Source organism: Pseudophryne corroboree, chromosome 9, assembly GCF_028390025.1.
Source record: "Pseudophryne corroboree isolate aPseCor3 chromosome 9, aPseCor3.hap2, whole genome shotgun sequence".
Lineage (NCBI taxonomy): Eukaryota > Metazoa > Chordata > Amphibia > Anura > Myobatrachidae > Pseudophryne > Pseudophryne corroboree.
Window position 1 is genome coordinate 56,295,608 of NC_086452.1, and position 16,464 is coordinate 56,312,071.

Consider the following 16,464-nt stretch of genomic DNA (forward strand, 5'->3'; position numbering starts at 1 on the left):
TTGTCCTCTGGCACCTACTGTCCATTAACATATTTGTGTATTGTATTCCATATCTTTAGATTGTTACTATTATCAATATAGCACAAACGTATTCTGTCACGTTGTACAAAGTAAGTAGCACATTACTGCAGATTTGTGCTGAGGGACACATGTAAATCTGCCATATAGAGGTAGAGGTCAGGAGAGGGAGCAGAATCGCATTTCATGGTGGCCTAAATGTGCATTCTCCCTCCTGCAAACTAAAGTAATAAATCTGGCCAGGATTCCTATCAAATAAGATGTAGGGTTCCAGCTTGTGACACTTTTATTATGGAAGTAATGAGAGAGAGGTCAGGAGCGCACTCTGTAAAATTAATCTGCGTATTATTTATGGTTAATTGCTAATGAAAATGCTGGTTTGATTTATGGAACATGATCTTTAGTTTTAGCACTAGCACAGAATTTCTTTATGAATTTATCCCATTAAGAATAAAGTGTCTTGTGAAGGGGTGAGGGAATGTTATGTTACTGGGGGACATTCAAAATGGTATCAAATAAAGTGGACAAACAAGCTAAAAAAGTGCTATTTATTTACATCCACAAAGTCCATCATCAGAGTTCTACATGTAAATAAAATAACAAGGAGCACTCCGAGTGGGTCATGAACCTCTGATGGGGTCTGCATCCTTTCATCAAGAGAGGAGGAGGATGCAGAGGCAGGAGCACCTGATGGTGAATGGCTGGAGCATGCTGAGGAGGTGGCAGAGGCAGGAGCACCTGATGGTGAATGGCTGGAGAGTGCTGAGGAGGTGGCAGATGCAGGAGCACCAGATGGTGAGAGGCTGGACTGCTGTGGAGGCAGAGGCAGGAGCACCAGATGGTGAGCGGCTGTAGAGTGCTGTGGAGGTGGCAGAGGCAGGAGCACCTGACGGTGAGTGGCTGGAGAGTGCTGAGGACATGGCAGAGGCAGGAGCACCTGATTGTGAATGGCTGGAGAGTGCTGAGGAGGCGGCAGAGGCAGGAGCACCTGATGGTGAATGGCTGGAGAGCGCTGAGGAGGCGGCAGAGGCAGGAGAACCTGATGGTGAATGGCTGGAGAGTGCTGAGGAGGTGTCAGAGGCAGGAGCACCTGATGGTGAATGGCTGGAGAGTGCTGAGGAGGCGGCAGAGGCAGGAGCACCTGATGGTGAATGGCTGGATAGTGCTGAGGAGGCGGCAGAGGCAGAAGCACCTGATGGTGAATGGCTGGAGAGTGCTGAGGAGGCGGCAGAGGCAGGAGCACCTGATGGGGAATGTCTGGAGAGTGCTGAGGAGGCGGCAGTAGCAGGAGCACTTGATGGGGAATGGCTGGAGAGTGCTGAGGAGGCGGCAGAGGCAGGAGCACCTGATGGGGAATGTCTGGAGAGTGCTGAGGAGGCGGCAGAGGCAGGAGCACCTGTTGGTGAATGTCTGGATAGTGCTGAGGAGGCGGCAGAGGCAGGAGCACCTGATGGTGAATGGCTGGATAGGGCTGAGGAGGCGGCAGAGGCAGGAGCACCTGATGGTGAATGGCTGGAGAGTGCTGAGGAGGTGGCAGTGGCAGGAGCACCTGATGGTAAATGGCTGGAGAGTGCTGAGGAGGCGGCAGAGGCAGGAGAACATGATGGTGAATGGCTGGAGAGTGCTGAGGAGGCACCAGAGGCAGGAGCACCTGATGGTGAATGGCTGGAGAGTGCTGAGGAGGCGGCAGAGGCAGGAGAACCTGATGGTGAATGGCTGGAGAGTGCTGAGGAGGCACCAGAGGCAGGAGCACCTGATGGTGAATGGCTGGAGAGTGCTGAGGAGGCGGCAGAGGCAGAAGCACTTACTGGTGAATGGCTGGAGAGTGCTGAGGAAGTGGCAGAGGCAGGAGCACCTGATGGTGAATGGCTGGATAGGGCTGAGGAGGCGGCAGAGGCAGGAGCACCTGATGGTGAATGGCTGGAGAGTGCCGAGGAGGCGGCAGAGGCAGGGGCACCTGATGGTGAATGGCTGGATAGGGCTGAGGAGGCGGCAGAGGCAGGAGCACCTGATGGTGAATGGCTGGAGAGTGCTGAGGAGGCGGCAGAGGCAGGGGCAACTGATGGTGAATGGCTGGAGAGTGCTGAGGAGGCGGCAGAGGCAGGAGCACCTGATGGTGAATGGCTGGAGAGTGCTGAGGAGGCGGCAGTGGCAGGAGCACCTGATGGTGAATGGCTGGAGAGTGCTGAGGAGGCGGCAGAGGCAGGGGAACCTGATGGTGAATGGCTGGAGAGTGCTGAGGAGGCGGCAGAGGCAGGGGCACCTGATGGTGAATGGCTGGATAGGGCTGAGGAGGCGGCAGAGGCAGGAGCACCTGATGGTGAATGGCTGGAGAGTGCTGAGGAGGCGGCAGAGGCAGGAGCACCTGATGGTGAATGGCTGGAGAGTGCTGAGGAGGCGGCAGAGGCAGGAGAACCTGACGGTGAATGGCTGGAGAGTGCTGAGGAGGCGGCAGAGGCAGGAGCACCTGATGGTGAATGGCTGGATAGTACTGAGGAGGCGGCAGAGGCAGGAACACCTTATGATAGACTGCTGGGCTGTGCTGAGATGATACCTGCAGATTGTCCTGATTTGCAGGGTTGCACTGTGCATATGAAGAGAGAATAGTTGTGTAATTTACCACGGTGTATTTTATTGCATGATACCTTGATTCCATAAATAAAAAGTTTTTTTAAAGAGTGACCGATAATTTCATCCAATCTACCGTCCAGCTCGCACTGCCCTCCTCCCTCCCTCTCTTGTTGTCACTGACACGTCAGACAGCCATAATTAATTCTTCCACTTAAAAACATAATTTTTTTTTCTCTTATAAATTTGACGCGCCTCTGGGCACAGGACTAGGTCATCTTACTGTAATGCTTAGGCAGCCTATGTCCAGGGCCGGCCCTGCTTAGGTAGAATACAAAGTCTTGCATAACATGCAGGATAAGGCAGTCCTAATGACATCCCTTTCAGTGTTCACCTCAGGATCAATTTCATGGGTGTTTTCTCCTTTTCTATCCAGGACTTATCGTACGTTTTTTTTTAAGGCAGCAAACGTTTACATGGCAAAACCTCATTGATTTTTGCCTTGTAGACGTTTGCTGCTTTAAAAAACGTACAAGTCTCGAAGCTCCCGCTGTCTCACAAGTCATTACGTCCAGCCCAATCAATGGATAAAATTATACGTTACTGTAACAGGCACGGTAACAGAGATCCCCTCCCTTTTCTTTAAGGGGCACAGCGTGGTTTGGATGGCAGGAACATTGCAGGGAGGGTAGATGGAGAGGTCATCAGTGGGGACAGATTTTATTTCATCCTCCTGTCCATGGTTCTCTTCAACCAGGCTGCAGTTGTCTCCATTCAGGTGCATCTGTGGCGATGGTATTACTTTGGGGTGTGTCCTCGTGCAACCACTTTGCATAGTACTGCATTTGCCTGGGTCTCCAGACCTCACGAGGGATCCAGCACTTTGTAGTCGCCTCACCAACCATTACGATATCCAGAGATCCATTCCCACTGGTCACTATCAGGTGTCCCTCATCGTTTGCTGGGTCCGTCAACTCTGTTAAACCCTAATATATCTCAAGGTTTTGGTTTTCTCCCATACGATGACTTATAGATTCTTCTATGATGTGCTCTTCAGGTGCCTCCACTTCATTATATGCTTCTTTTTCTTCTGGCTCTCCAACCAGTAATCCATGATGTTGTTCCAATTCACTTTGAATAAAGGCTTCCTCTAGGATATTTTCAGAGGAGTCCATTTTGATCTGCTTTCACTTGATGCAAATACTGTAAATATCAAACACCAATTACAAGTCCAGTAAGCGTTAACTAACTCTCCTTGGAGTCAGCAGAAAGAGTTGGGCACGGAACAGTTGCATTTCCATTTGCAGTTGAAGATGGCGTAACTGTGTTTGGTAACAGTGAGTTCACATGTAGGCTACATCCGTTGAGGGCACGTTGAATTGTGGGCTATGCCGTAATTACACCTGTTTGTAGATGTGTTTGTTGCACCAGGGTTCGGGCTGGCGCATGTATGCCCTGATAATGATGTTGGCTATGAAACAAGCGCATGGCGAGGATGGTTCTGCTGCAAAGATAAGTACAGCACTGCAGTTGGTGAATATGCGCATCTAGGGCCACGCGCACAGTATTATTATTATTACATTTTATTTATAAGGCGCCACAAGGGCTGTGCCGTACAAAGGGCATACAGTAGAACAGTACAGGGAGACAGAACTTAACATTACAGTAAATAAACAACAAAAATAGGTAACAAAAAGCACCACAATTCTCAATACGTAATACAGCTTAGATGTAAGTAGCGATTGAGTAATCAGCGTACTACAAGGGGCTGGCGGCCATAGATAGAGATAAGCTTTTACCAGCAGGAAAAAATGCGGGTAAATATGGTCGCTGAGTAGGAGAAAGCTGTAAGTGAAATGTGTTGAGAAGAGGGCTTTGACAACAAGAGGAAAGAGGGCCCTGCTCTTAGGAGTTAACAATCTAGTGGGAAGGTGGCGACAGACAGATGACGTGAGGTGCAAGCACCCAGGAGGTAGCCTGATGGCAGGATGCAAGCAAAGCATGAGGCAGGGGGATGGAGGAGCAGCCTCAGGACTACTGTAGGTTATGTAGCGGAAGGGTATGCTTTGATGAATAGGTGGGTTTTCAGTGCCCGTTTTAAGCTTTGCAAGGTCGGGGAGAGTCTAATGGAGTGGGGGAGCGTGTTCCACTGAAGGGGTACAACGCGGGCAAAATCTTGAATTCGAGCTTGGGAAGCAGTGACCAGGGTAGAGGAGAGGCGACGGTCATTAGCTGACTGTAAGGGGCGGAAGGGAGTATGAAGGGAGAGGAGGTTGGAAATGTAGGGAGCAATGGAATTAGAGATGGCCTTGTATGTGAGGGTGAGGAGTTGAAGAGGATTCTGTAGGAGAATGGGAGCCAGTGCAGATTTTGTTGAAGGGGAGTGGCAGAAGTGGAGTGGTGAGAGAGGAAGATAAGCCTACCTGTGGAGTTGAGGACAGATTGGAGGGGAGCAAGTGTGGCCAGTGAGGAGAACGTTGCAGTAGTAGAGCCATGAGATGACCAGTGAGTGGATGATAAGTTTAGTTGCACTCTGGCCTGATGCGAGCAATGCGGTGTAGCTGTAACTGACAGGAGTGTGCCAGAGCTTTGATGTGGGGTGCAAAGGAGAGGGAGGAGTCAAAAATAACGCCCAAGCAGTGGAGTTGGGGAACGGGATAGATGAATGTGTTGTCAACAGTGATAGAGATATTGGTGTTACTCTGGCTGGGGGAAAGATAATGAGTTCAGATTTGTCCATGTTGAGCTTCAGAGAGCGCTCAGCCATCCAGGAGAAGATGGTGGAGAGGCAGCTGGAAACCTTAGAGAGGACAGAGGGGGACAGCTCAGGAGAGGAGAGGTAGAGTTGTGTGTCATTAACATAATTGTGGTATTGAAGGCCAAAGGAGTTAATGAGCGCACCCAGGGAAGAGGTGTACAGGGAGAACAGAAGGGAGCAGAGGACAGAACCCTGAGGGGACACCAACAGAAAAGGATAGAAGGGTGTGAGGTGGTGCCGGGACAGACACAGAAAAGGAGCGGTTAGTGAGGCAAGAGGTAAACCATTCAAGGACAGTCCTAGAGAGGCCAATGTTTTGGAGTGTGCGGAGGAGGAGAGGATGATCCATGGTGTCGAAGGCACCTGCATTCACTCATCATCAGCCCCAGTGTATTCTGCCTCCACCTACTTATTATCCTGTTTCAGAAACTGGATTGTGAAGGTTTACACTGTTGTGGAGGGTGTTACTTTTTGTTGTTGTTTACCAAACTGATAATCGAAGGCAAGCGTTCGCTCATGCCTGCACACTACACAATAACACAGGCCGATCACGTGACTTTTGGCAAATTAGCCTACTAATGGAACACAGTATTGTGTATCTAACTTTAGGCTCACTCAGATGGCCGATGGTGATCTAATGCTGCGTCTTCGGACACAACACTCGGATCTCCAATGCCGGCAGTGAAGGGTGTTTTTTCCGTTTACTTTATTGTTCTTAACCAGAGCCTGGCGGTCTGGGTGGTCTCTGCTCTAGGCAGAGGTTGTGCTGAGACGTTCTGTCTCCCCAGCAGTAACTGTACTGTCTAGTTTCACTACATCTCCCATTTTTCTCCTTTGTGATTTCCTGTTTCTATAGAAGTTACTACCTAGGAGGACTACATCTCCCACCATGCTTATATGGTATTTCCTATTTTGCTGGCCCTGTAAATAAACACACCCCCTAGTCATGTTTCAATTTGGTTTTAAAAGGGAACAGGAGCTGGGAGAGGACATGTCGGGATTTGGCTGTGTTGCTGGACACTCCTGGAAGCTGCGTGTAGTAGGCAGCATGAGCTGGTTATGCTAGCGGAGCCTGGCCAGCATATATTCTGAAGCACTGTTCATTTCTGTACTGAAACTCCGCCAATTACTGAGTGGAGAAATGTCTCCCTCACAACGTGGGAACCTGGTGCTGAGAAGTCACTGAGCACCATACCTCCTGGAGAAGTCACTGAGCATCATACCTCCCATACTTGTCTGATTTAAGTGGACTGTCCCTCTGGGTGGCATCAGGGAAATTGCTGTGTGCACCAGAGGCAGGCGTCTCTGGTGCACACTTTCCTCTAAGTAAGTCCACAATCCTAACTCTGTTGGTCCTGGGTAATGACCAGCAGCGGCTGCTGCCCCTGGGCTGCAGCACTGTCCACGCAGTGCAGGGGGGAGCTGGTCAGGACATATGAACATACATGTGTTGTTGTATGTAACATATATCCTCTCTTCCTTCCCTAGGGAACCGCCGCCGCAGCATGGAACACATTGCGGATCACTAGGGAAGGAAGCCAGGACATATGTTATATACAACTACACATGTATGTTCATATAACCTGGCCAGCTCCCTCCTGCACTGCTTGGACGGCGCTGCAGCTTCCGCTGGTCATTACCTAGAACCAACAGAGCCAGGATTGTGGACTTGCTTAAAGGAAAGTTAATCTTTTTGGAGTGTGGAACTCACTTTAGCTTTTCCCCCCACGCGCTCTACATGTAACTCTTTTTAGTCCCTAATGAAGTTTACCTGCTACTGTTTCTAATATTTGGCAACCTTGACAAAAGCTAAGAGAGCAAATAAGGAACCTGATATTATGACACTTCCTTATATCTCCTACTATAAGATCAGTGTAGTGTCCTTAACAGTCACACCTGCTTTCCAGGATAAGAACAAGAAAGTAACAGGACAAGTCAACAGCACAACCAGCCCAATTTCAGACCTGAAAGGAGATGGAGTTTGCATGAAAGTGGGCAGAGCTTTGTCCAATACAGTGATTGGGCGGAAAATTAAATTTGTGTGTTTGTGCAGATCTGAGGCAGAGTTTGATATGATCCAAAGTGGGTCTTATTTTGTCTTTATTTTAGCTTTGTAAGTGGTTGGATGTTTTAATACAACTTTCTAGTACAGTTCGTTATTTTTCTCATTAGCATACCCAAGCTGAAATTATTTATTTGTGTAATACTCCTATGAGCAATGTTTTCTTGCATATGAGTGAAGGCAGGGAAGCAGTAGTAGCAGCAGGCCATTCATGCTTATACATATACAGGGCCGTCATAACAGCAGTTTAGGCCCCTGGGCACAGCAATGCACTGGGGCACCTACCCATCCTCCAGCGGCAGGAGTGGGGGTGGTACCAGTGGCAGCTTTGATGTCCCGTCGGCGGTAGGGGATGTTCCATCTTCCGCTCAGCATGTAGGACCTCGAGCAGTAATTTCTGCTAATTACTCCTTTACTGCACATATGGGGCAGGAGGGAGAACACTAAACTGTAGAAGGGGGCATTGGGCTGAATGAAGGGGCCCTGGTACATGATTTCCCGGGTGGTAGGTGGTGTTTAATACATAGGGAAGGGGTGGATAGTGGAGTGGGCTTAATATTCATCATTTTCCGGTGAGAGTGCATCTTGCTTGACTGCAGATATCTCAAGTTCCTGTAAATAGCTTTCTAAGCTTTGAATGGGATAAAACACTAGAGAGTACCGCCTTTCAGGAGATACTGGGGACTTGGGGATCAGAGTTTAGGAGCCAGAGCAATCCACCAACAAAAATACAAAACTGCTTACCAGGTGTGTGGAGCTGGAGCAGGGACCAGCTACTTGAAGGCTGATATCTCGGGTTCTGGCCATAGTAGAGACAATCTGACAGTGTTCACCAAAAGGGGAGAGTACCAGCTTTTGGAGTATACCCTCAGAAAAACTCTTAAGTCAGACAGAACCCAAGATATCTGGCTGGGAAGAACAATTAACAGGCTTGGATGGCGACCACTGCTTTGAAGTCTGATATCTCTGGTTCCCCAGGGCCGATTTTCAAAAATCTGGTACCCCTGGAAATAGGGGACCCTCAGCTATTAACCTAGGGCCATTATACTCCTGGGGCCCTTGGGCAAGTGCCTATTGAGCCCATATGAAAAGACGGCCCTGTACATATAGTATACATGGGACTTTAGCCTGTGAGGGGGGAACAGTTATGGCACATTGGTAGTAAATTAATTATCAGGGATTGCACATTGGTAGCAGAGCTTGTGCAGGAAGGGTGGTCAAGGTTGGTACCATGATAGTAGAGGTTGAGTTCAGTTGTGACAGTGTGAGGATTCGGTTGAGGGGACAGGCAATATAATGGTGGAATAGAGCAGGTGTGCAGAAACAGTGAAACTGGAACAGAGCTTGTACAATGGCAGGCATTATTAAGTAACATATGTGATGTAATATAATGATGTTTTGTATTTTAAGATTTTATAGATATTCAGTATATAAAATATAATATTCTTTAATAAGACAAAAATGTTGCCTTGAATTAAATTGAACCTGGTGCAGTGCACACACTTGGGCATAATGATGGCGGCATAGATTGGTCTGATATGTTGGTTTATCTGAGTAAATATTGCTTGGTGCTACCATTGGGTTAGCTTGTCCAGTCCTGGTTTATGGATATTATTGACCTCGATAATGTGTACTGTATGTAAATATATTTGCTCTTTAAGCAAACACATATGAATAGGAATTTTATGGAACACAGCAAACCTTTGTGTAATAAATGCACACTATAAATAGTTTCTTTCAATTAGAGAGTTCAACAACTTTTTTTTATAGAGTTATATATTTAATTATTTTCCATTTTCAACAGCCCATAAATCTCACGCTATCTCCAGCCTTATTTTTGGATTATTTATAAGGCTATGTTTGGAAACCTGTGAGGGTACTTGAGGGTATTTAAAAATAACATTTTGAGACTAAGTAAATAAATAACTTGTTTGAAAATGAATAATCGTCAATCTGGGTTGAGTAAAGCAATTTTAGTTCCTCTTCCATAAAGCATTAATATGTTCATTCTGAGATTAGTGTGATGACCAGGTGGCCATTCAGCTGCATACTCATAAAATAAGAGTTTCTCCTTTAAATGAGACCTCGCCATTTATTAACAAGAAATGCCAAATTCTGTGCCGTGCAGATTAAGGGGTATATTCAATTAGGGTTGAAAGCTGCCGTCCATCGAAAAGACGTCAGTTTTCGACTTTTTAAGGTCGAATCGTGATTCGACCTTTTCAATCCCAGCTGTTTTTATTCGACAAGTCTGGGTATGCGACTTGTCGAATAGTACGTGAATCGGCAGTATAGCTGCCGATTCACGTACTTTTGAGTGAAACGGGGCCAAATTCGACAGGATTTGGCCCCGTTTCCGTCCATCTCAGTCCGACATAAAAAAATGTCGGACTGAGATGAGGGACTGTGGAGGAGAGGGGGGAGAGTCGCAGGGAGACGGGGGAAAGCCGCGGGCAGCCAGACGGGGAGAACCGCGGGCAGCCAGACGGGGGGAGAGCAGTACTGGAGGATGTCAAAGCCGCCGCTCATACCAGCGTCCACCCGGCTCCAGCAAGCGAGACCTCGCTTGCTGGATCCGGGTGGACGCTGCCGTGAGCGCCGGCTGTGATGCGGGGACGGGGAGCGGAGGGACGTGGAGACTATGAGGCAGAGAGACAGTGGGGGGGAGCTGCGAGCAGACTGGGGAAAGCAGCGCTACAGCAGCGGCTATATAGCTGCTGCTGTAGCACTGCTCTCTCCAGTCTGCCCGCGGCTCTCCCCCGTCTAGCTCCTGCATCTCAATTCGACTTTTTTAAAAGTCGAATTGAGATGACATTGAATAGCCCAAGTCGGATCCATTCCGACAAATGAATGTCTGAATGGATCTGACTTCAATTGAATATACCCCTAAAACAAGTTGCCCACGGCAATGTAAGCTGAGAGCAGTACCTGTCCCCTAGTGGCATTGGCAATTGTTTAACTCTATATACGCCTCTATCACTTTTTTAGAAGTCAAAAAAATAAATAAATTGGAATTGGTCAGGCAAACAGTATACATATGCAAACAATCACAATTAAGAGGGATCATTGCAAGGAACGGTGCAATAGCATGGTAACAAAAGCTGTGAATAAACAGTGGTGCAATAAATAAAGCACACAATTGGTATGTGTAAGTGGAGAAAGCCTCTAATTTGGGGAGAGGTGTGTGCTGAGCGATGCGGGGGAGGACGGGGCGTGGGGGGGGGGGGCGCTCATTTCACCCAGCAGGTGAAATGAGCTACCAGCTAGTTTGAGCCTGCATGCAGGCCAATCTAGCACCAGCGATAGCGATGCGCGGGGCTGCGCCACGCTATCGCTGTGGGGGTACACACGGAGTGATCGCTTCTTAAAATCTAAGCAATCTAGTCAGATTGCTTAGATTTTAAGCAGCGATCGCTCCGTGAGTACCCCCCTTCATCCTTTTTAAAAGAAGAATTTCCAAAAAGAATTATTGTTCTGTTTTTCTTTAAATCTAAAGTTAAGTACTTTTAAACATTGTCATTGTTCTTGATGTTTGTTTACAGATCATTATCTTATTTTCAGTGCATCTCTGGAGGGGAGAGTACAGATGTGTCCTCTTGAGGGGGGTGCACACGCAGCAATATTTACTTCATTTCTAAGCAATCTGACTAGATTGCTTAGAAATTAAGTAAACATCTCTCCATGTGTAGTGGTGCCGGCGACAGTGATGTTCGGCCCCGCGCGTCGCTATCGCCAGTTTTAGATTTGTCAGGTGAAGTGAGCTTTTTTTTTTTCTTTCCCTCCCTCACTCAGCACACAGCGCACACATCGCGCTATGTGCTGAGCTTGAGAGATGTGTGCTGAGCAATCTGTGCAGCTCCTGTTGATTAAAATGATATCCAGCATACCTATTAGACCGCCTAAGACGCATTTTCACGGAAAAAAAAAAAAAGATGTTCAGCGCCACAGAGTCACGCGGCTCTCACGCATTATGTGTAACGCGACTTGTAGCCCACGGAGCAAAGATGTAAGAGGACACGTCTGTATTTCTGCCACACACACACACACACACACACACACACACACACACACACACACACACACACACACACACTCACTCACAGCTCTGTGTGTCATGTGATAGCAGAAGGGTGAGGATGTCAGAGTGCAGACACTCACTGGTGCGTTCCAAAGCCTCTCTGCTCACTACATCATGCGACTGTGGTAGTCATGGTAATCACAGACACTTTGCAGAAGTATTAATCACTAATAGAAGCCTACAGAAACAAACCAAGGAAAATGATAGCAGCTGCTTCTTATAGCATTGTACAGTGATTTATGCTAAAACAAAATAAATAAAAAAGGCTTCATTTTGTTGGTGGGATGGCTGCTTTAAGGGGCGATTTGTAAGGGAAGGTGTCCCACCAGACTTGATGGGGTGGACAGTTTAGTAATGAAAGTTTTGGGAGGATTCAATAAATATCTTCATCTTCTAATGGCAAAATATGAAGCATATTGTCACAAGACAGAAAGAAAAGGGATTGAACTTGTCCTCTTGTATTACAGATTCAGTGCTTCATTCCTTTGACTCCGTTGGACACAATTTAGGCCCAGGTACAATTTCCCCCTTTCCTCTTCTTCCCCCTTCTCATTTCAGGCTTCTGTTTAAGGTTCAGTTATAGCAAAGTCCAGAATACTTTTTCTGGAAGCTTTATTCTGCAATTATCAAGTGCGTTACTTACCCCACTGATGTTAATTTTATGCAGATAGTGGAATAACAACATAGACGCCCAATGTGCATTCCATGTTTCTGATGCAGCCTAACACTGTATGATGTTTGTATTGGAAAATTAGTTTCTTTCCGGGCAGACCTGGAATGTCACAGTCCACACGGAAATCTGTGCACATTGTCTTCAGTGCATATTTAAATATTGGCAGCTTCAGAGTTGAGGTAATTTAAAGTGGAACAAACCACCACAGTTAATAACACTTACTGTACAATTCAATGTAAGAGATATCTATCTATACATTTAAAAGTAATATGTTTGTATAAAATATACTGTCTTACGTGAGTACATAGCGCCAACAACACATAACACAATGATTTACAAACAATGGGGTAGATGTATTAACCTGGAGAAGGCATAAGGAAGTGATAAACCAGTGATAAAGCAGTGTTAAGTGCAAGGTGATAATGCACCAGCCAATCAGCTCCTAACTGTTAATTTACATATGGGAGCTGATTGGCTGGAGTGTATATCACCTTCCATTTATCACTGGTTTATCACTTCCTTATGCCTTCTTCAGATTAATACATCTGCCCCAATGTTTTTTCTTTCACATTAATTGTATCAGTGGAGCATATAATCTATAGTCCCTGCTACATGAATACACAAAGGGGGTATCCAATTAGCTCCGATGCGGCATGTTCCTCTTTCAAATGTGTGCACATGAAGCATAATCCATGATACATGCCCCCTAGACCCGCGATAAGTGCTGCGAAAATACATAGGTCCGTGCTTTTTGCAGGACCTATGTATTTTCGTGTGAAAATTTTTATTTTTTATTTTTTGGCGAGCTGAAATGAGCGAAAAGTGACCCGTTTCAACGTCCAAATGGCACTTTTCGCAGTCGCGCCCATTAATTTAAGCACTAATGGGCGAGATCGGCGTAGTGGTGGGTAAAAACAACTTGACGTTACTTAGGTGATAGGACCCTCTATCAGGCAAAAATGTGTCTTTTCACTTGAGATAGGGCTTATTCACATTTGGGCAGCCCACCGACCAACTATGGTCTTTGCTAGCTATGATGACTGTTTAAGTACCACCGGCTGTCCTATCATTCAGGATAACGATAGCAGAAGCAGGAAAGATTATATTTATTATTATTTACCATTGCAAACTAGAGTCAACTCATTTTAATGTTGGGGGCCAATTTATTAAGCAGATCCCTCCCAAAAATTATGCAAAAACGGACATGCCGGCATATTAAGGCTGCACTTTCGCTGGAGAGGGATCTCCGGAGCTCTCGCTGGCTGCTGGGACGCAGTTGCTCAGAGCGGCCGAGAACTGGGCTGCAAATCGGTATTTTTACCTCTGCTAACCGGTATTACTGAGGTACTAAGCATTGCAAGGCTTTACTCTTAGGAGTTTTTAGAACAGAACGCAGCGGTAGAAGATTTTTTTTTCTTTTTAATAAATAGAGCCATAAATGAGATAATAGAAGTCTGTGGAAGCGAATACTGCTGTTGGTGACTTCGCACGTGTGACAGGCTTATTACACAGACAACAGGCAGCATTCGGAGAGTAACTTGGGGTCATTCTGAGTTGATCGCTAGCTGAAAATGTTCGCTGCGCAGCGATGATGCGAAAAAATGGCACTTCTACGCATGCGTACTTTCACAACGGCCGATGTAGTTTCACACAAGGACTAGCGAAGCTTTTCAGTCGCACTGGCTGCCGCAGAGTGATTACCATGAAGTGGGCGTTTCTGGGTGTCAACTGAGTGTTCGGAAAAACGCAGGCGTGCCAGGAAAAACGCAGGCGTGGCTGGGCGAACGCAGGGCGTGTTTGTGACGTCAAAACAGGAACTGAACAGTCTGAAGTCATCGCAAGCGCTGAGTAGGTCTGAAGCTACTCTGAAACTGCACAAAATTATTTTGTAGCCGCTCTGCGATCCTTTCGTTTGCACTTGTGCTAAGTTAAAATACACTCCCAGTGGGCGGCGGCATAGCGTTTGCACGGCTGCTAAAAACTGCTAGTGAGCGAACAACTCGGAATGACCCCCATAGAAGAGTATTCTACAACAAGTATATGAAAACATTTGTTGGGAGGTTCCACTATAAATTACAGTACTTTCAGTGGGAAAAGAAAACCAGAAACACTTAAAAAATAATAAATCAAAAATTAAAATTGACGTTATAAGTTTGTTTATATTTTTTCTGTTTCCTGTGTTTTGAGAAATGATTATTCTGATGTTTCCATCTAATGTAGATACCCATGCCCATTTAACAGTTAAAACCACATTTTCCATATTTAACACACAATATTTTTTGAATAAGAACCATCTTTGTCCTCTGACAAGTATTTGGAGTGCTTCATCCCCTCACCCTGTCTATAGTACTATGCAGCCTTCAGCCTTTGCTGTAAACCCTCACACCAGCCTTGCAGAGCCCAGACCCCTATGTCCTAAGGGTCGTTTTAACGGCCAGCGAGAACCTATTGGCTTTCCTGTAATAAAGCTGCATCTGCTTACTTTCAGCTCTGCTGCCGCAATTTTCAATTCACCAAATGCCTTAACAGTTTTCCATCATTTGATCTTTAATCTAACACAGAGAACTAATACTATGTGCTGTTGTCTTATTATATTGCTATAATTGTGTATTGGATATTTATATGGGCACTGTGGCCATTCATTTCCACCATAAATGCATTTCTCTGTACTCTGAATGGGTGGGCTCCCTTCTCTTTGCAGATTGTTCTGGTGTCATCGGAAGCTGTATATTAAAGGTGGACTCCCCTATTCTGCATTATTCAGGTCCACTTGAGCAAAGACTTTAATGTTTAACAGATTGTCAGTTTCTGAGTGAAGTGCAGCAGCCTGCGGAGGCTCTAGCATCCAGTACAGGGTCCCGGCTGTTATGCCATTTGGAGCGCCACCTTAGGTCACTTTTAGCTTTTTTTTCTCCTGAGATACATCATGTTTAACACAACATGTATTAAATAGCTCCTGATGATGTTCCTAGATTCAGAGATGTATGGTAATGCATTCGCAGCCGCGATCCCATATGCAGCTACTGTGCTAAAATACGGTAGTGCTGCTGCTGCCTGGAATGCATTAGAAGCCTACTGGCGGTCTTGCAAATATCAACATCTGTAGACAGACGCCCGTGTGCAGAATGGCCGCATATATTGAGACGCTGATGCCATGTTTTCTGCTTACAGGATCGCAGTAGCAGTGTGAGACATGCCCCCAAATGGTCATGACATGGTTTCATTTTTTTGCCGCCACTCCCCCTTTCCTACCCAGTACATAAAACCGGCGGTCGGTATACCGTCAGCGGGATCCCGGCCACGGATATGCCGGCAGTGGGGCGAGCGCTGGCAAGCCCCTTGTAGACACCCATAGAGGGAGGAAAGCCTGTGGCGCCGGGATTTCGGCGTCCGTATTTCCCCACTAGTCAGGATTCCAGCGTCGGCATTGTGACATCCGGGATCCCAGCTAGCGGTATGGTGACCGATTGCCCCTCCCCCAAATGCCTCTTGTCAGTCACTGCGAGTGACATCGATAAGGACCTTGACGTGTGCGCAGTACGACTTAGAAGCACGCGTAGCTTGCCAATTATCGCTCACTGCGACATCGTACAATTCAGAATCAGGACCCATAATGGGACATTTGGGTTACTTTAATTGCACAATTTTAAATTGTGACATTGTTTTACCTGCTTATATAAATCTCCTTCCTTTAATTATTATTGCCAGCTCCAAGGATCTTCCCTATAGGTAAACAGAAACATTTAGGGCTACACTGTTCCACTATGCTGTGCTGAGTTTTATCAAAGCCTGTGTGATCTTTATTTTGCTAAATAATAGCTACAGTAGGTGGAACATATGCCAGTATCTCTCATCAAAACGTTTTTCTAACTAAATACCCCTTTTCCACTAGCTCAAAAAACACGGGTAAATGCACGGGGGCGCGCATTTACCCGTGTTTTTTGCAAGTGGAAAAGGTTAAACCCGGATCGAGTGACCCGTGAATCCTACCCGGCTATCTACCTGGGTAGGACACGGGAATGATCCGGGTAGGGTTGTAGTGTAAAAGGGAGCCGTGTCGATGCGACACGGCTCCCGTTTACACTGTATGGAAGGGCGGCGCTGGGAGATCATGTGATCTCCCTGCGCCGCCCCTGCCGCGTCACTAGAAGCATCACCCACCCGGCATATGCCGGGTTGTGACTGCTGATGGGAAAGGGGCCGATCACGGGTCGCAGCAGGGGGCAGCTCCCGTGTCAGGCTCCCGGCTGCGACCCGTGCTCGTAGGTGGAAAAGGGGTATTATGGAAGAGAAGCCTGGAACCTGTC

At 46.8% G+C, this 16,464-nt stretch overlaps 1 protein-coding gene across 9 annotated transcripts in view; it reads left to right on the forward strand.

Annotated features, from left to right (window-relative positions):
* ST3GAL3 (ST3 beta-galactoside alpha-2,3-sialyltransferase 3) overlaps window positions 1-16,464 on the forward strand; it is an 810,547-nt gene that overhangs the window by 452,545 nt on the left and 341,538 nt on the right. For 7 of the 9 annotated variants that reach the window (XM_063939361.1, XM_063939357.1, XM_063939359.1 and 4 more), the window contains one exon: window positions 11,952-11,999. The exons of the other annotated variants lie outside the window; for them this stretch is intronic. In XM_063939361.1, the coding sequence (XP_063795431.1) occupies window positions 11,952-11,999 (48 nt within the window). The remainder of the gene's footprint in view (window positions 1-11,951; window positions 12,000-16,464) is intronic. 9 annotated transcript variants of the gene reach the window in all.